Source organism: Mus musculus, chromosome 5, assembly GCF_000001635.26.
Source record: "Mus musculus strain C57BL/6J chromosome 5, GRCm38.p6 C57BL/6J".
Classification (NCBI taxonomy): Eukaryota; Metazoa; Chordata; class Mammalia; order Rodentia; family Muridae; genus Mus; species Mus musculus.
In genome coordinates, this window is record NC_000071.6 from 96,828,677 (window position 1) to 96,848,861 (window position 20,185).

The following is a 20,185-nucleotide window of genomic DNA, read 5'->3' on the forward strand; positions in this document are numbered from 1 at the left end:
ATTTTTCCATTTGTCAACAGATCCTCTATAATGCTGGTGAGAACAAATGGGGCACAGACGAAGACAAATTCACCGAGGTCTTGTGTCTACGGAGCTTCCCGCAGCTGAAACTAAGTATGTGTGACACAAGTCTTCTTGGCTCTGTGTTGTTTTGGCAAAGGTCTTTGTAGTTTATGTAGCAACATCTTAGGAGACCAAATGGAGAAGTTGGATTTTAACTAGGTAGCACTGACATTCTCTTCTGTTTTGCCCTAAAGACTTAGCAGGCTACCTACCCTGTGCGGCACTCTAGATGAGAACGAAGAAGACAGGGGCAATCCTGTAGAGAGCAGGAGCTGGTTGCCCTGCTTCAACCCAAGCTCTCCTTGGCTCACCACCTTCTGAAAAAGTCAGGCACTGCCTTACCTTTCCCTGGCATTGGTTTGATTGATTGATCTTTGTTGATTGATTAATGCTGTGAACAGTGGCTTCTGTCTGATATGAAGGGTAATGAGGGTGGGGGAAGAACCAGCTCTTCTCTGAGACCCCTGACTGAGTCCCACCCAGCCGCTCAGTCTGGAGTCTCCCTGAGCTCTTCTACAAGTACCCAGAGCTCCATGTCAGTATTCTGACAGTGGCTGCCAGGTGCCAGTTTAGACAGCAGCTGCAGTGCAGGACCAACCTTATGCTGAGCTGAGAAAGCAGAAGGGTGTTGCTGTGACTTTTCATTTTGAAATCTGCCTCTTTCACTTGGACAGTGATTTTTATGTGTAATGTATTAGTGCTTTTCTCTAAGTCTTTGCTTGAAAACAGAAAGGTAGGGTGATCCCCTGTATAACTTTGCCAATTTTCCATGTTTAAAAATGTGTTGGATGGTTCATGTCTTTACTCCTAGCAGAGGCAGGAGGATATTTGCAAGTTCTATGCCAGCTAGGGCTACATGTGTGAGACCGCCATCTCAAAACAAAAGAGCAGCACTAAAACCTCATTGAAAGAAATGTACTTGGCTTATGAAATCTTGTACACGTGATGACATAAGTATACTGATCAAGACATATTGATGGCTTCTGTGAAATAGTAGGTGTGAAGTGGGCCACCCTGCCTTAGAGAATGACACCCTCTGCACAAGAAAATCCAAACCCTCCTAGACAGGGTTAGTAACATCAGGTTGGCTCATCAGGTCAAGGCATTTACCACCAATTCTGACCGTCTGAGTTTGGTCCTAGAAACCCACATGGTGGAAGGAGAAAACTACCTCCTATAAGTTGTCTTCTGACCTTTGTACATGCACACACATGCACACACACACACACACACACACACACACAACTATATATATATATATATATATATATATATATATATATATATATATATATATATATATATAAAATTAATGTTAAAAATGTTTTAAGAAAGCTTTCCAGTTACCATTCTGCAGCTTCTGACCAGCTAGTACCGCATTGCTTCCTAGAACTGCTATAATTTTGCAATAGATGAGTTATTTGTCACAGAACATTATAAGCTCTTTTAACTGCTTCAGACTGGAGAGAGGGGAAGGGAGATCACTGAAGAAATGGCCTAAGGAGTTCAGTCTTCATTGTGTTCAACTTTTGATGGCTGCTAAGGTTTTGAGCTTGCCCGTTGATCTGCTACATCTTACATTTTAAACTGTGAAATATATTCTAGTGTGGCCCTCTGGGATGCTTTAAATATTTTTATGGTGCTATTTTTTAGCATTTGATGAGTACAGAAATATTAGCCAGAAGGACATTGAGGACAGCATTAAAGGAGAATTATCTGGACATTTTGAAGACCTGCTGCTGGCCATAGGTAAGCCCTTGAGTGTTAATAAGTGGAACTGTTTGTACTTCTTTGAAGTCCATGTCAAGGTGAGCTAATTATAAGAATCTGGACTAATCCATCTCTGCTCCTACAGCATCCTACATGGCACAAACAGCTGTCTACACAAATACTGTTAAATAATACACGGAGAAGTTATCTACTTTTAAGTTTGTATTTGGCTTGTCATTGTGTTTAGATTATACCCTCTTTGAGAGCAGAAATATTACAGTCTACTGGTATTTTTTATTGAACCTTGTTGAAACTGAGTTTTAATCAATTTGGTATTCCACTGTACTTTGTTATCTCTGGAAGATGTCAATGGCCTCCCAAATTGGAGCCAATCAGAACTATAGATCGCTTCCTCTTTAGTTGAGTGATTGATCAGGTGGGATTCAGGCTGAATCCATCCCCATATAGACACATAAATTAGTTACTGGTCAGCAATGCTGTTGTACAGGCAATGAAGGCTTCACAGTTTGCTCTTCCAGGCACTAAGACAGGGCTTCAAAAGGAAGATGAGATCAAAGCATGAGGCACAACTCAAAGTCGGGATTCTTGACCTCTTTAGTGAAGAGTCAAAAAATGCAAGCATGTGTCTCTGTCTTTGCCTGTCTCTCTGTCTCTCTCATACACATTCACAGAGAGGTGGGGATCCAGTCTAGTTCTTTGGAGGGACACTGGAGAATTGACTTCAGAATTCCATTGGGGAATGCCTAGACAGTGAACACCTTGTCACCTCACCAGTGGGAAGTCCTTTCCAATACCCACTGTCGTAATTCATGCCACCTGCACTAAGATCACCTCGGGTTGCCTGTACAACAGCATTGCTGACCAGTAACTAATTTATGTGTCTATATGGGGATGGATTCAGCCCGAATCCCACCTGATCAATCACTCAACTAAAGATGAAGCGATCTATAGTTCTGATTGGCTCCAATTTGGGAGGCCATTGACATCTTCCAGAGATAACAAAGTACAGTGGAATACCAAATTACCCTCAGGGTAATTTCCTCTTCCTACCAGAGATTCATTCCCCAGATGCTAATTGCCATCTCTGAAGAGTGACTCCTAATTATGGTGCCTTTACTTTTATGTTTAAGCAAATTCTTTATGTTGGGCACTGTGTTCAACCCTTCACACACGTCAACTCATCTAAACCTTTGACAATCCTTCAAAGCAGGTGTAGTAGTAATTTTGGCTAAACCACTCTGTGCTCCTGGCAGATCACACTCCCAGTCACCCTCCAGATTCCTCTGTGTAACTGAGCCGTGGTTGTCCTGGACTTGATTTGCAAATGAAAGATACACACACACACACACACACACACACACACACACACACACACTTCCATCCTGTAATCCTGACCTAACACCCTCTAATTTTATATTTTATCTTTGTTGCCCTATGTAGTCAGGTTTCTATTTCTGCACAAACATCATGACCAAGAAGCAAGTTGGGGAGGAAAGGGTTTATTCAGCTTATACTTCCACATTGTTGTTCATCACCAAAGGAAGTCAGGACTGGAACTCAAACAAGTTAGGAAGCAGGACCTGATGCAGAGGCCATGGAGGGATGTTACTTACTGGCTTGCTTCCCCTGGCTTGTTCTGCTTGCTTTCTTATAGAACTCAGGACTACCTGCCTAGAGATGGCACTACCCACAATGGGCTAGGCCCTCCCACCCCTTGATCACTAATTGAGAAAATGTCTTACAGCTGTATCTCATGGAGGCATTTCTTCAAGGGAGGCTCCTTTCTCTGTTGTAACTCCTGCTTGTGTCAAGTTGACACACAAAACCAGCCAGTTCATTCTATTACCTTCTGAGCAGCCACCTAGTCTTTGATGCCCAAGACACTTCTGGGCAGCCCTTCTGGGAGCTGCATTCCTTCTTACCTACATTTTGGATGATTTTCCTTTTGTGGCTTTAAATCTGACCTGTCTGCCTCAGAATCCTGGTGATTCTCCTTGCCCTCCTTCTAGTTCCTAGCCAGCACAAATTCAAAGGTAATGCCTTAGTCCACCTACCCAGCCATTGGCCATTTACTCTTTATTGATCAATCAAAAACCAATTGGGGACAAGGGCCTTCAGCGTTTAAACACCCAGACTCCCAATTTTGGTTCAAAGCATTAGAACCAATCCCCAACAAGCAGGTTCATCCCCCTGGTGACACGGTAAACCTGGGGCTCAGGTGGATTAAGTGACTTCCTTGGACCAAGGGCATCTGAGTTTGTGAGATAAGTTGATAAAGGCATTTGGTCTTAATTTTAATGCTTGCTCAAGATCAGGAGCAAATCAGAGATTAGGAATCTATAGCAATTTACAATTTGATCAAGACAATAAAGATGGTAGGAAATAGGCAATTGTGAACTGTTGGTAATGGTTATAATTGAGGTGGTTCCTCCTCCAGTTTCCCTTCCTATGATGTTGTATGCAAAAGTAAGTTCCTTACTACTGAGTTACTCTACTGCTTCCCTTATTTTCAGATACAAAGAACAAACCTTATACTTGGGAACATAAAGAAAAGGTAGGGTAAAGGAAAGGAAGGTGCTGGGCAGTGGTGGCGCATGCCTTTAATCCCAGCACTTGGGAGGCAGAGGCAGGCAGATTTCTGAGTTTGAGGTCAGCCTGGTCTACAGAGTGACTTCCAGGACAGCCAGGGCTACACAGAGAAACCCTGTCTCAAATAACTAACTAAATAACTAACTAAGGAAGGACCCTGATTAGAAGGAGTGTGTACGTCTAGTTGTGGGAAGGACCATGATTAGGAGGAGTGTGTATGTCTAGTTGTGGGAAGGACCATGATTAGGAGGAGTGTGTATGTCTAGTTGTGGGAAGGACCATGATTAGGAGGAGTGTGTGTGTCTAGTTGTGGGAAGGACCATGATTAGGAGGAGTGTGTGTGTCTAGTTGTGGGAAGACAGAGGAGAAGCTTAAGAAGATTTAAAAAGAGAAAGGAAAAGACTCATGATGGTTTTGTCCAAATCTTAAGAGTTAATGTTTGTTGAAGAAAGTTTAGTAGTAGCAGTGGGAGTGGTTGGTTTCTTGTCAGAAAGCTTCATTTCTTAAGTTTTCCTTAAGTCATTATAGTTACTTTCCTGTTGCTGTGAGAAAAAATAATACCATCACCAGGCAACTTAGAGATGGGCTTATGCTTCCACCGTCCACATTGGAAAGAACATCATGGCAGCAGGCTTGCAGGTGTGGCAGCAGGAACAGGAAGGTGACAGCTTACATCTTGAACTACAGCCGCGAAGCAGAGAGACTGAATTAGACGTAGCTCAGGGATTTCAACTCTCCAAGCTCGCCCACAGTAACATACTTTCTGTACCAAAGCCACACCCCCTACACCTCCCCAAACAGTGCCACCAGCTGGGAACCAAGTGTTCAAATGTCAGAGTCTGTGCAGGACATTTCTCACTTAAACACCACATACATATGGCAAGTCTTTGCCTTGCTGTATGTAAGTGTGTAAGCCACTAGAGGGGAAATCAAGGCTTTTTCCAAGACCCCAAATCCATTATTACATTCATCTGCTCACCTATGGCCAGACTTCTGCCTGAATCAGATGTAAGAACACTAAAACAACTGTGCTGCATGAATAGGTGTGTCCTCTATACACTTTACTTTTCCTGTCTATTTCACTTTGCCTCAAAGAAAACTAATTTATTTATGTTTTTGTGAGTTTCCTATATCTGGTTTTATTTCTGGTTTTTGTTTTGTTTTTTTGCCTTTTGATGACAAAGATTTGGAAGACTATAATATATTTTTAAATGGATAAACTAAAGTTTTAGATAGTTGTTCCAATATAGTTAATATCACTAACCTATACATCCTAACCCAGTCATTTTAAAGGAAAATCCATCTGTGCAGAGGTTTGGTTTTAAGCTGAGGTTTCATGCCTTTTTTATGTAGTGAGCTATTTGTAATCACATCTCCATGGTCATTAGTAGCCCAGCCTATTCATTGGTAGCCAAAGATGTTGAAACTGAGTTGTGGTACACCCTAGGGAATTATCAGCGTAAAATGAGGTACACGACATACCAGAGATGTGGAGATGACTCAGACATGTGGGAGCGTCTTTGGCACATAATTTTATTTTCCCCATGGCTGAAGGTAATTACTGTTTTGGATTTCTGTGCAAATGTGACATCACAGGGCTTTGAAATCCAGGATTAGCAGCTTTTCGCTCTTTGTGAGTAAAATTCAGTAGTGAGATAGATTCCGTTTCTATTAAGTGAAACTAATCACTATTTTTTTTTTTTAACAATAAACAGTTCATTGTGCGAGGAACACTCCAGCGTTTTTGGCAGAAAGACTTCATCAGGCTTTGAAGGTTGGTCTGGAACTTTCATATTGTACTCATAGACAGCATCCCTCACAGAGAATAAAAATACTGTTTAAAATTGATGGGATGTTATATTTCTTTTCTACTTCAGTGAGTTTCTTTCTGAAGCTAGTTTTTATACTAATTTGCCTCAAAGTATGGTAATAAATGCACCAGCCAGGGTACAGGGAGCTGATAAAGTGTTGGCTACGTAATTTCCCTCACTTCATCTGTGTAGGAAGTAAAACTTGTGGGGTGCCCAACCTCAAACAGCCCCTGAGATGCGTGGCCTCTCAAGCAGCCTTATTCTGCAGGAACCCAGCCTAGTCCGCAACGTGTGTGCTCTTTTTAACGACATGTGTTCTCTTCAGGTCTTCATCCCTTCACCTGAGCTTAGCTCCAAGAAAGCACTTCCTCAATTCTTTTTTTTTTTTTTTTGAATTTTTTTTTATTAGGTATTTTCCTCGTTTACATTTCCAATGCTATCCCAAAAGTCCCCCATACCCACCCCCACAATCCCCCACCCACCCACTCCCACTTCTTGACCCTGGCATTCCCCTGTACTGAGGCATATAAAGTTTGCAAGTCCAGTGGGCCTCTCTTTGCAGTGATGGCCGACTAGGCCATCTTATGATACATATGCAGCTATAGTCAAGAGCTCCAGGGTACTGGTTAGTTCATAATGTTGTTCCACCTATAGGGTTGCAGATCCCATTAGCTCCTTGGGTACTTTCTCTAGCTCCTCCATTGGGGGTCGTGTGACCCATCCAATAGCTGACTGTGATCATCCACTTCTGTGTTTGCTAGGCCCCGGCATAGTCTCACAAGAGACAGCTATATCTGGGTTCTTTCAGCAAAATCTTGCTAGTGTATGCAATGATGTCAGCATTTGGAAGCTGATTATGGGATGGATCCCTGGATATGGCAATCACTATATGGTCCATCATTTCGTCACAGCTCCAAATTTTGTCTCTGTAACTCCTTCCATGGGTGTTTTGTTCCCATTTCTAAGAAGGGGCAAAGTGTCCACTCCTCAATTCTTTAATGGGTGTTTCCTGTGGCTCCAAACGTTATGTCCAACTGAATACCTTATTTTCCTCACCTCAGGCCACCACCAGTCCTGGCTCCTGTGTTCAGGGACCTCACAGGTTGTGCTGACCAGGACTGGCCTTGCTCAGCTTTGGACACTGAACTCTGCCTCCTTGGCCTTGTTCCTTGGGTCTCAGCCACCTCCACTTTCTTGCTGTTCCCAGGTTATCACTGCTGTCCCTACCTGGCAACTTTGTGTTTGTTTTCCTATCTGTAGTGTTCCTCTACCATAGCTGTGGCTGGCTTTTTCTCATCTTTTCAGGTCTCAGCTCAAATGTCTCCTCTTGAAGTAACCCCTAAGTATCCATGTTTACTAACTGGATCAAGGTCACTTGGTAAGGCCATGAGGAATTGAATCTGGCCTGATGGATGATCCACAGCAAGACTGGGGCTGTGGCAATTGTAGTGAGAGCAACTGGACTTTTTATACCTTTATCAGAAACAGAATATAATGAAAAGTTTCAGGATCAATATAGTTGTCCTTGCCAGGATACAATGATGTATGCAAGGTGCATGGGGTACACAAGGTTGATGTCTAAGACCAATTGTCATGTCTTCCATGCTTCCTTGACTTTAAGGGAGCATACAGAGGTGCACACAGCAGCCTGAATGTTTCACTGCCTGAGGAAGTGCATGGATCTCTCAAGAACTGGGAGGCACATTGTGCCCCAGGAGCCATGAACTCTTCCCTGAAAAGCTTATGAAACAGGCCTCTCAATCAGCTAGGCCAGAACAACTCCGTGGTTCTTTATGTAACACTCCCTCATTTACCCAGTCAACTGGCTTTCTCTCCATCACTCTGCATTCTTCTGCCTTGTGTTTTCTCCTCACTCTTATTAATATTCACTAAAATAATCAGATAATTTGCTATCTCTGTCTAATAGAAAATAAACTTCACGGAGACAGAATCTATTCACTGCTGTGTGCATGGCACAGAAAATAATGTCAGGTACACAGTACACGTTCAACTGGCATTTGTTGGAAACATCACTTAACAGACCCAGCATTCACTTAACAGCTACCTTGAAAGTTTCACTCTCTTTCCCCATTGTTCCAATGGTACATCATCACTTTGACCATCTACTCACAAACACCTCGCACATGCTCTCTCCATATGTGAACATTACTTCCGCTGAGGCCACGACCATCCTCTATTGCTGCAGACATGTCCGCGTGGGTCGCAGAGACTTTCCTCTTACCCCTTTGTCTTCGTTCTGTTTCTCCCCTGGAATCTGTGCTTCCTGTTGCAAACGGACAGTCTCAGAAGCCAACCACAAATAAGATGTGATCCCAGCTTTCTTAGTTTAAAATGTTGTGACAGCGCTCAACTTTGGGATACAGTTGGAGTTTCATTTCATGGTCAGCGAAGTCTAGATTTTCCAGATGCATCATTTGCTGTTGTTTATTATTTATACATCCTAAACTTTCACATACTTCACGCACAGACACACATACACACACATACACACAGAGAGAGAGGTTGAGAGAGAGAGAGAATCCTTTACTAGAGAATTCTTTGCTTTCTATGCAAGCCCATCCCCTTCCCTAGTGCATCTGTTACCTGGGTCTTGATGCCTCTGCCTCAGTTTCCCCAGTGCCTCACCATCCCAGCATACCCCTAGCTGATGATTTAGGCTTCGCTGCAGATGTCACTTTCTTAAGCAGGCCTTCCTAATTTTTAGTCTTTCCCAGGTTCTGTTAAAACTCACCTCTATAGAACCCGGTATCTCCTATCTGTCAGACTAATTTTAAATAACTTTTTATTTAATGATTTTATCCTTTCATTGAGAACTTGGTACATGTTTTGATCATATTCACCCACACATCCAGCTCCTCCCAGATCCACTCCCCTACTCCCCTTCCCTTTCCACCCCCCAACTCTCTCTCTCTCTCTCTCTCTCTCTCTCTCTCTCTCTCTCTCTCTCTCTCTCTCTTTCTCTCTCTCCAAGGTCAATTTAAGCTGCCCAAATATTTTTGTACCTGTGGCCTTTCACTGGCATATGGGTGACTTATCAGTTGCTGGACTTCTAGAGGAAACTGACTCTTTCTGTCCCAGCAGCTAACAAATGCCAGTAGCTTCAAAGTTCCTCCATGCTAGGATTTGGTGTCAGACTCATTTTCAATGTCCTGTTTTGTAACCTGTATCTGCTATAGAACTACACGCTCATTAGGGATACTTCCTCTTCATAGCATGGTGAAGGCTCATTACAGGGGCTCAAAACATATTTCATTAATAAATGAATGGTAGAGTTTGGTGCTAAATGAATGAAGAGGAGTTGCTGTGGTTGGATATCCTGTTTACGATCCTCTTATCTCTTACAACTGAATGTCTGCATATCATTGAGTAACTGGTGAGGTCTCACGGTCCTTTCTTCCCAGGGTGCTGGAACAGATGAATTCACTCTGAACAGAATAATGGTTTCCAGATCAGAGATTGATCTTTTGGACATCAGACATGAGTTCAAGAAGCACTATGGCTACTCTCTATACTCGGCCATCCAAGTGAGTCTCCTGTAGGAACAGCAGGGCATGGTTCTCCTTCTCTGCTCACAAGCTTTCTGTCATGATCCTTTAAAACACAGATAGGCTGACTCACATTTCTCTCTCCCTGTTATTGTGCTTTCTGAGTTTAAAATAGTTCTACCAAAACATCCCTTAAAGGTGGGAGCTGGGAACTGAAGAGATGACTCCGTGGTGCCTAAGGACCTGGATTTGATCCCTAGCATCCACATAGCAGCTCACAACCATCTCTAACTCCAATTCCAGAGAATCCGACAGCTTTTTCTGGCATCTGTGGGTACCGCGTGGACATGGTGCACAAACATGTATAGGCAGAACATGCATTCACATGAAATTAGAAAGAAATACATCTTTTAAAAAATTGTTAAAAATGGTAACTGTTTTCCAGTTCTTAAATACTAAGAATGTAATAGTAAGCCATCTTTTAAAAGGTTTATTGGACATACAATTTTATTTTGGGAAAAAAAAAACCTGAACATGTAAGTTGATTGTCTATTGTTTGTGCTGCAGTGTTTTTAAACAATTATTTCAGCATGGTGGCAAAGTAAGAAGTAAGTAAGGAAAAAATAAGGAAAGAAAATTACATGTTTCACATTTTCCTTTAGTGACGCCGGCATGTAAATCAGTAGTAAACATTTACCTGGTATGTGCAAAGCTATGAGATTAATCCCCACCACAGCAACGATAAATTAATAATGATAATAATAATAATAATAATAAAAGGAGGAAGCCCTGTGTTGTATACTATAGATGATGGGTTCTGTATCTTCAGTTCTTATCTTTACAGTATGAAAAAGGCTTCTCATTTTTCGTGACTGTATTATTATTCCATTTTTATTTCAATAACACTAACAGATATTTAGAGTCCCTAGCTATTCAAAACAGTGCTACAGTGTGCATACCCGGATTCATGAGGTGCAACTGTTGGGGGTGATGGGTAAATGGCTGAGATAGATAAAACTTATTTTTGATTTTGGTAAAAATGAGCACTTGGTTCTCCTTCCTGTGTTTTCCTCAGAGCCTCAGAGTTATCTCTACTCATAGACAACCCTTTTGCATTTTTATAGTCCAACAGGTGCATGTTAGGATGAACGTATTTCACATTTTTAAGTGCCATTTTTATTTCCTTTTTCTCTGTGCTTTCTGTTTCTGTGTTTTGGGCCCATTCTTCGTTTGGATTTCTATTGCTTTCTGTTAACGTCTAAGGTCTCCTTGTACATTAGGCAGATTAGCTATTTTTTTTTAAATCTCATTATAAATATTTTTTGTTACTTTTTGCCTCCGCTTTCCCAAGCAGAACTTTTATTTGCTATGTAACTGAATTTATTAATCCTTGTAGTTTCTTGGATTTTATTTTTATGTTCCATTGTTTCTGCCATTCTGCTAAGAATATTTCTAAAATGTCTGATACTCCTTCCTTTCTGCTTAACAGCAAACCCATGGTCACTGTTCCCAAGTCTCAGGAAAAAAAAATGTATATATATAATTACACCTTTAATCCCAGCACTTGGGAGGCAGAGGCAGGTGGATTTCTGAGTTTCAAGGCCAGACTGGTCTACAAAGTGAGTTTCAGGACAGCCAGGGCTACACAGAGAAACCTTGTCTCCAAAAAACAAAAAACAAAACAACAACAAAAACAAAAAGTAAAACTGATCAAATTGATAGAATTGTTCAGAAAAAGTCTCCTATACCATAAAAATTCTGGTTCAATGTCCTAGCTGAAAGAGAACTATTCCAGCTAGCTAATAAATGCTAAGGAACTAGCCCAGGTTTCCCTCGTAGTATTCTGTGGGTTCTGCTTTATTGTTTTGTTTTGCCTTAGCCCCTAGATGTCACACAAAGGCCCCTGTTAATTTAGAGAATTCATCCAGCCTGATTCCCTGGATCAGTCTGGGCACTGAGGTTGAGTGAACTACCCGCCATCCTAGTCACCCAGTGTAGAGTCTGGCTCCACAAGGGCCCCATAGGCTGCATGACTTATTTACCTCTGAGTTCTTAGATGCTTTACAAGCTTTCTCAGGAAAATCAGCTTTGAGGCCCAGGCTGGTGCCTTCTGAGAACCTGTGCCCAGAAGAATTAGGACAAAGAGGATAGCAGCCCGGAGGGAAGCATTGAGAGTCTCAAGCTGAAAGCACACACCCCAGGCCAGCTGTGGGACCACTGTATACTGTACAGATCCGGATTCTTGGCAGCTCCTAGCCCTGGTTCTTGAGGAATTGATGCTTAGCCTTGGCAACTGGGAATGTCTGGCCTAGGCCATGTTCCTGTGCCACACTGAGTAGCTGGGGTCTTTCCTTCTACCCACAGTGTAGACCTACCCACACTAGACACCCTTAATCAGCACACACATTGGCCTGGGGGATCGCTAACTGTCTTAGAAGCATTCCAGCCTCAGGGACCACAGATGATTTATTTTTTGTTTTAAAGGAATGAATAAATGTATTCACTTCAGTCAGTCAGCTAGATTGGCTCACCAAATTCCTTTGGGCTTTTAAAAAACCAGAGTCTTTGTTTTCTGCTAAACTTTGACTGAGAAAGATGCATGGGTAAGTCAAAATCATAACTGATCCAAAAGAGCAACAGGCTCTACCTAGGGCTTAGCACGGATTTTGTCAGCAGCCTACCCTCAGTTCTATGTGAATTGATCCTGACACATTACAATAGTTTCAATCATCATAGGAAGATTCAATAACATTAACCACATTGTACTTGCCGAGGCAGAAAAGCAGACTCATTCATTTTATAACAATTGTCAGTAACAAGGTTGACACACCAGGAGGGCTTCTGGTTCACCTTCAGCAAACCAGAAAATTAGATTAAGTTGTGGTGCTCTGTCCCCACCCCCCAACCCCCCATGATGGAGACTTACTGTAGTAGGAGACACTTAAACTATTTGTAGTTTGATAAAGAGAAAAATCCACCAGTGAAGAGTCTGGTTTGAGATGTGAAATAACACAGACTCTGTCCGTTCTCCTGCCTCCACGTGTTGTCAGGTAGTCTCATTCATGATTTCCTGGCTGGCCAGTGGGATCTTTTCAAGATGGTTGTTCTTGAAACTCGGGAGTCGGAACATGGAAACGCTGCATACATTCCGCTCTTGGTCTCTGTCATCCTCTGCTTTCCCCTATTATCCAGACATCTAACTGCTGTTCAGTCCTCTCATGGATGATAACTGGTGAGGTGAAGGAAAGGGAGAGTGTAAGTAAAAAAAAAAAAAAAAAAAAAAAAAAAAAAGAAGAAGGAGAAGAAGAAGTCCTCCTTCCTCACAAGACGATTCCGGTGTAGTGACACGTGCTTATAACATCCATAATCCGGGAGTGGCTGAGGCAAGAGGATCTTTAGTTTGAGGCCAGCCTGTATTATATAGTTGAGACTCTGTCTAAAAAAGTACATTAATGGAAATTTCAAGGAGACCTAATGTTTTGTTAACTTCCCTAGTCAGTAATAAAAAGCGTGCTATAAGGGCAATAGAGTGACTACTCCGAGAATCTGAGTAATCTTATAGTCTAGAACACAGAATCTAGAACACTAGAATCTAGAACACTAGAATCCGAGTAATCTTATAGTCTAGAACACAGAAGACTCCAGATGAAGGCTTAAAGAAAGGCATTGACATAGATGGCAATTGGAACAGCATCATCTAGCCAAGTGCTAAATGTGAGTATGGGAGTCAGGAATACAGGAACTGACAAAAAAGACATTTGAGAGTTAGAAAAGAACATTTTTTAGAGCAATGGGTCCTGAGTCTGCCTATCAGGTCAACAACAGGAACTAGGCACCTCCTCTGGAATTCTGCTGGTCAGCAGGGTCCTAAGATGCATCTTAGAAAGAGAATCATAGTAAGAGGCTGGAGGAAAAGGAACCTTAAGTCAATGGCTTAACTAGAAAATCTACTTCAGGGAATACTCGAGCATAACATAGTGAAATGAATTCACCCAGAGTCCCACAGTTGGGAGTTAGTGCTGTATTCATCTAAGCACAAATATTTACTAAGGGAATGCTGTGTCAGACTCAGGGCTAAAGATGTGAGGAGGAATAAGGTTTTTGCTCCTATGACATTACAAATATGCATTAAAAATCACTACTTTCATGTGAGGGAAGGAGACATGGTACTAAAATATAATATAACATGAGGACTTGACTGACAAGAAAGGCTTCTATGGGGAAAGATAATTTTAATCTGGAAAGTTCAGTAGGCATTAGCAAGGAGATGGTTGTGCCTGTATGTATGGAGCTAGCCAAGCATTCTAAAGGAAGAATGTGGGATAGATGAATTTGTAAAGATCTTGGGACAGAAGAAACTGTGAATACAGGGTAAAGAGGCCAGGTCATGCAGGACTTCTCTGGTACCATTGAAATAGTCCTGTCTTTAGCACAGGAATTGTGGAGTCAATAGAATGGTAGACAAAAGGATGTCTCAGTCATTTAAAATAATTCTGGTGACTGTGAAGAGTGACTTAAGTAGGGACCAAGAGAGACATGGGGTGATGAGTGTGTGTGTGTGTGGGGGGGGGGGACACAGACACACTGGAGTAGGTCTGACTTGGATGGGAGACCACGACACAGCCGATCTGCAAGCTCAATAGAGAGGGACTTAGGATTTGGTAAGAGAAGCGAGAAAAAAGTGTGAAGGATGACACCCAGGAGTCTATCTTAGGAAAGAGCAAGAAGTGCTGTTTTCTACAAGAAGGTCAGGGAAGAGGGTGTTGTCCTTGGGGACGTGTGAGGAAGTTCCTGGTCTTTCGTGTCTTGAGTTTGGGACATGCTAGGAGGCAGTACTTGAAGAGGTCAGCACAATGGCTGCTAGTGTGGGTCCATTGTGAGAGTCAGTGTCCCAGGTGCCTTCTATTGCTGGATGACAAAAGCAACGTCAGGAATCAGGCATGGTGGCACATGCCTTTAATTCCAGCATCAGAAGCAGAGGCAAGCAGATCTCTATGAGTATGAAGCAAGCCTTGTCTACATAGTAAGTTCTAGGCCACCGAGAGCTACACAGTGAGACTCTTGCTTTCTAAAATAAGTAAGCAAATGAATAAACAGCTCACTAACTAACTCACTTAAGGGATAAAGAGTTCACCTTTGGCTTACAGTTCAAGAGGGAAAGAATCCATAATAGCATAGAAGGACCTGACTACAGGTAGTTGGAGTATGGGACCCAGGTGCAAGAAACTGGCTGAACAGAGTCTTCTATACTCAGAAAACACAGAGAGAACAAGTGGGCCCATGGCGAGAAAAAAAACTTAACTAAACCAATAGCCTACCACCCTGTTGTGGATTGCCCTAGTGCTGTTTGTATTTTGATGCTAATTCTAGTTCCCAAAGAGGGGCTGCCCCCGACAATCACCACACTCAGGTGATTTCATGTGAACCTTCTCCCCATTTTAACTGGTCAAATAAAGTCTAGAGCCTGCGATTGGGCAGTGGAAGGGAAAGGGGAAAGTGGAAGTGTTAGAGAAGGAGAGAGAGGAGTGAGGAAAAGAGAGACGATGGAGGGAAGGAGAGAGCAGAAGATGGAAGAAGAGGAGGTGGAAAATGGAGCAGAAGCACGTGGGCTTGAGGAGCCACAAGTAGCAAGGGATCTCATAGCTGGGGAATAGGGTAGTGTAGTGATAGATCTGCCCAATCTAGATGTGCAGCTTATAAATATTATAACTGAGTTGTGTGTTCTTTGCACAGGCATATTGGGGTTGGAGATTTACCGATACAAATATGGCTGGTATTAAATGTTAAGGCTGTCTGGTGTTTCCGATTTGTGAGGATTTAGGTGGGCAAGAGGGAGGGCAAAACCGTGGAGTGGTCATTGGCAGTAGTGGTTGTAGCAGACCACTGGGGCCGTCTGTCTGTGGAACCAGAACTGTAGCTCCAGGCGTTCTCAGGAAGGACATGTTGCAGGACTTAGCAAGCCAGCCTCAGGAACCAGGGTAAGATGTGGAACAGACAGGATGGAAGTGGAGCCCGCCTGGGCGGAGCTAAGTATGCCACCCAAACTTGAGAAATGCAAGACCAGGAATTTCCTCACACTTCCCTATGGACAACACCCTCTTCTCTGACCCTCTTGTAGAAAATGGCACTTCTTGCTCTTTCCCAAGATAGAATCCTGGGGATAGAATCTCGGAGCTAAGTCATAAGGGGCTGTGGCACTGGGCAAGGAGACCAGGCAAAGGGAAGCTTGCAGAAAGAGTGCCACAGGTATGCACTAATCCCTCAGCTGACATGATTGTTTCTCAAACCACCTTTCTCTGCTGGCTGGGGGAGGTGGGTGGGTCACTACAGCTCCTCTAAGAACTGGAAATGACTCAGTCTTTGTAGCTTGGCTTGTCTGAGAGGCACTGTTGGTTTTTATTGCTTCCTCTGGCAAGGAAGGGTCTAGTGAATTTGGTCAGTTTCAGGGACTTCCTGGAACTATAATAAGTTGTTTACCTCCCTGCTTAGGGAACTTCCTGCAGGATGGAATGTTTGAATCTCCCAGGAAACTGACACAGTAGGAGTGAGGGGTGAAATCACCTGAGTGTGGCTCTCTGATTTGAGGGTTCCTTTCTTAGCTTCTGTAATTGTTACACGAAGATTAGCAGAGTTCATACTCTGCTGCATAGATGTTTTATAAGGGTTACAATAGTTAAACTTTTCATTTAAGCATTTTATATTGAAAATTCAGGTTTTCACACATGCTAAACACACTACATGCCATTGAGTGACACCTCCAGTTGCACATGATGTTTACATTGTAAATAGAAGTGTCAGTTAACATTATTTCTTATTAAGCAACAGATATTAGAGTTTCTGTTAGCAGCTAATACGGAATATCATGTCATTGATGAAATCTTTCCAGTTGCACTACTCCAGCAGGATTTGAACATTATGAACTGCAGAGAACATGCTAGGCTGGGGCACAGCTGTCCTCAAGAATGAAAGAAAAATGGCACGGCAGGTGTGCTGTACTGAAGGATACAGCTCAAACGTCATCTCGTACCCAAGTGACTCCCCTAGCCCTATAGGTCTGATTCTCCTGTAATCCCCTCCTTATTTATGCTGTGTTTAATCTTCCCTGTCGGTCCTGTCCTTTGCAGTCAGATACTTCTGGAGACTACAGAACCGTGCTCTTGAAGATCTGTGGAGAAGATGATTGAAGAAGATGGCTCCCAATGGCTGCCTGCCCTGATGGTGGACCGCCTCAAAATCTCTGCACACTGCTTTCATGCAGCACTCTAAAGTGCAAGCAAATGCAAGACAGAACCTGTCTGCCTGATAGGCATTGGCATCGTTCAGTGCAATGGCAAAAATGAACTTGATTTTATTTCAGACCATCTCATTCATGATAAGGGAAATTCAATCTAGAATTAAAGACCTACTAATGATTTTCTGTTTGGCTTAGGAAGTTGGAATCTGTGTAGTTCAAAACCATTAAACATAAATCAGGATACTAAAGATGGCTGCCTTTCCTAATTGTAATTTGTGTATTTGTTTTCAGTATCTACTAATACTGTATGTTGCCTGGTGCCAACAAATATTTCAAAATACATTTGTTGTAAATGCTCTGGGTGCTTCTGTTACTTGATTAGTGTGGTCTAAAAAGCTAGTCATAAAATGTCATGGTGCTGCTCACCTACAAGCCCAACATTTAGGAGGTGGAGACCGGAGGATCAATAGTTTGAGCCATCCTTGTGTAGGTGCAGGAGATATAAACAAGTCCATTAACAGTTTATTGCAGTTGAGGCTTGGGCTCCGAGAAGGAGAATGGTGCCTGGTGAATTTATGTTAGGGAAATGAGGTAGTGCTGTCCTTATTGATGTTCAGCAGGTGCTAGAATCTGGCAGGGAAAAAACAACAACAAAAGGACTGCTGGCAGATACTTCCACTATTCCACAGGATTTCTGTCTGCCAGGAAGAGCCACTTCTGTATCTCTCCTTCCTCTGGCGGATGAGGCATTAGGCTGATTGTTAATATGTACCCATGGTGCATGCTAACCTCCAGACTTCCCCAGTTCGTTCCAGGCTGCTCCAGTTCAGAGGGTTCCCTTCCCCACCTGCAACTACTGTTTTTCTGCCTAACCCATAAAAGGTTTTCCTGCTCCTGCTCCTGCTCCTGCTCCTGCTCCTGCTCCTGCTCCTGCTCCTGCTCCTGCTCCTGCTCCTGCTCCTGCTCCTGCTCCTGCTCCTCCTCCTCCTCCTGCTCCTGCTCCTGCTCCTCCTCCTGCTCCTCCTCCTGCTCCTGCTCCTGCTCCTCCTCCTGCTCCTGCTCCTGCTCCTCCTCCTGCTCCTACTCCTCCTCCTGCTCCTGCTCCTCCTCCTGCTCCTGCTCCTGCTCCTCCTCCTCCTGCTCCTCCTCCTGCTCCTGCTCCTCCTCCTGCTCCTGCTCCTGCTCCTCCTCCTGCTCCTGCTCCTGCTCCTCCTCCTGCTCCTACTCCTCCTCCTGCTCCTGCTCCTACTCCTACTCCTGCTCCTGCTCCTCCTCCTCCTGCTCCTCCTCCTGCTCCTGCTCCTGCTCCTGCTCCTCCTCCTCCTGCTCCTCCTCCTGCTCCTGCTCCTCCTCCTCCTCCTGCTCCTGCTCCTCCTCCTGCTCCTGCTCCTGCTCCTGCTCCTCCTCCTGCTCCTGCTCCTCCTCCTCCTGCTCCTCCTCCTGCTCCTGCTCCTCCTCCTCCTCCTGCTCCTCCTCCTGCTCCTGCTCCTCCTCCTCCTGCTCCTCCTCCTATTCCTGCTCCTCCTCCTCCTTCTTCTCCTCCTCGTGCTCCTGCTCCTCCTCCTCCTCCTGCTCCTGGTCCTCCTCCTCCTCCTCCTCCTGCTCCTCCTCCTGCTCCTCCTCCTCCTCCTGGTCCTGCTCCTCCTCCTGCTCCTGCTCCTCCTCCTCCTCCTGCTCCTGCTCCTGCTCCTGCTCCTGCTGCTCCTCCTCCTCCTGCCCCTGCCCCTGCCCCTGCTCCTGCTCCTCCTCTTCCTCCTGCCCCTGCCCCTGCTCCTGCTCCTCCTCTTCCTCCTGCCCCTGCCCCTGCCCCTGCCCCTGCCCCTGCCCCTGCCCCTGCCCCTGCCCCTGCTCCTGCTCCTGCTCCTCCTCCTGCTCCTGCTCCTGCTCCTCCTCCTCCTGCTCCTGCTCCTGCTCCTGCTCCTGCTCCCTCTCCTCTCTCTGCTCCCTCTCCTCTCTCAGCTCCCAAGAGCAGTAGTCCTGGCCTTTGACAGTCTGCCCTTCTCCTCTCTGCCCCAGAGACTATTGCCCCAGAGACCATGGCTATTTTGGAAGTTCACAAAGGCTCTGGATATTCTCTCTCTCATATCTACAAAAGTATAAAAAAAAATCTATAAAAACTTTCCACCCATGGATCAGTCAGTTTGTCAGCTCTCTGTGCCTTTGCTTACATGCCCCCACCCCCACCCCAGATTTCAGCACACAATCAAGAAATCACTGAGATGATCACTCCACGAATGGGGAGGTTTTTATTAACACTAAAAGAGAGATAACAGTCAGAAGCACCTGTACGAGTCCAGAGCAGAGAGAATAAGAGGAAGGACTGACCATGGCCAGAGCTAGAGAAGTGGGCATGAAAAATAGTGTGGGTTACAAAGAGCACAAGTAGCCTAGGGGAAGGAATCTGTGAACTGAAACAGCCTGGATGTTCAGAGCAGAGGAGGAGGTTTGAAGGGCCAAGATGCTGGTGTGGGCTTTGAAATGCATAACAGGTACAAGTGAATAGGGACCAAAGGAGCCTCAAGGCAAATGTGGGCTTTTGATATGTAACCAGAGGTATAAACCAAGGGAAGTGGCCCTTTCTGACAGGCTCCTGAGGAATGCTTGGGCCTGACACCCACAATAAAGAGACACAAGGACACCTGCCTCTGCACTTTACCTAACTGCTAGTGCAGTTAGAGCTCCCCTTCCCACCTTTTCAAGCATAGATGCCTCAGGCCTTTGAGGAGGACAAACAGAGAGGGCACCAGAATATTGCAATTCCCCTTTTCATGGTGGCACTCCCTTCCCCCTAACATCCCCCTGCCCCCCCCCCCCACTGGGGGGGGAGCAGCAGATGCCAGTTTTGGGGACAGACAGAAAACAGCATACCTTAGCCTCCCTGTCACCAAGGCTAACACTCTCCTTGATAGATAACCAACATTTTTCCAGTGCAGATCGCTCCTGTCCTTGAAGAAAACAAGGACTAAACATCCTTGAAATGATAAGAGGCCTGCGCTTGGACCAAGACACAAGGGCAATTAAGTGTTCCCAGACAGCTGTGACCACTTTGTAAAAATACACTAGCTCCCGATAGCACCACAAAGTTACTTCCCAGGTCAGGAAGGTCCCCTTCCAGCTACACAGTTCTGCCCTGCTGTCTGAACAAATGTTACCAGGTTTGAAGGATGGTTTTTCCCTTGTCACCTCCTCAGTCATGGAACCCCAAAGTTTGGGGATTCCCGGCATATATATGTACACACACACACACACAC

At 44.3% G+C, this 20,185-nt stretch overlaps 1 protein-coding gene across 1 annotated transcript in view; it reads left to right on the forward strand.

Annotated features, from left to right (window-relative positions):
- Anxa3 (annexin A3) overlaps window positions 1–17,292 on the forward strand; it is a 52,584-nt gene extending 35,292 nt beyond the window's left edge. The window contains exons 9-13 of the mRNA NM_013470.2: window positions 21–114; window positions 1,717–1,812; window positions 6,099–6,157; window positions 9,617–9,739; window positions 16,825–17,292. Of these exons, the coding sequence (NP_038498.2) occupies window positions 21–114; window positions 1,717–1,812; window positions 6,099–6,157; window positions 9,617–9,739; window positions 16,825–16,884 (432 nt within the window). The 3' untranslated portion in view covers window positions 16,885–17,292. The remainder of the gene's footprint in view (window positions 1–20; window positions 115–1,716; window positions 1,813–6,098; window positions 6,158–9,616; window positions 9,740–16,824) is intronic.
- Window positions 17,293–20,185: the final 2,893 nt, after the last annotated feature.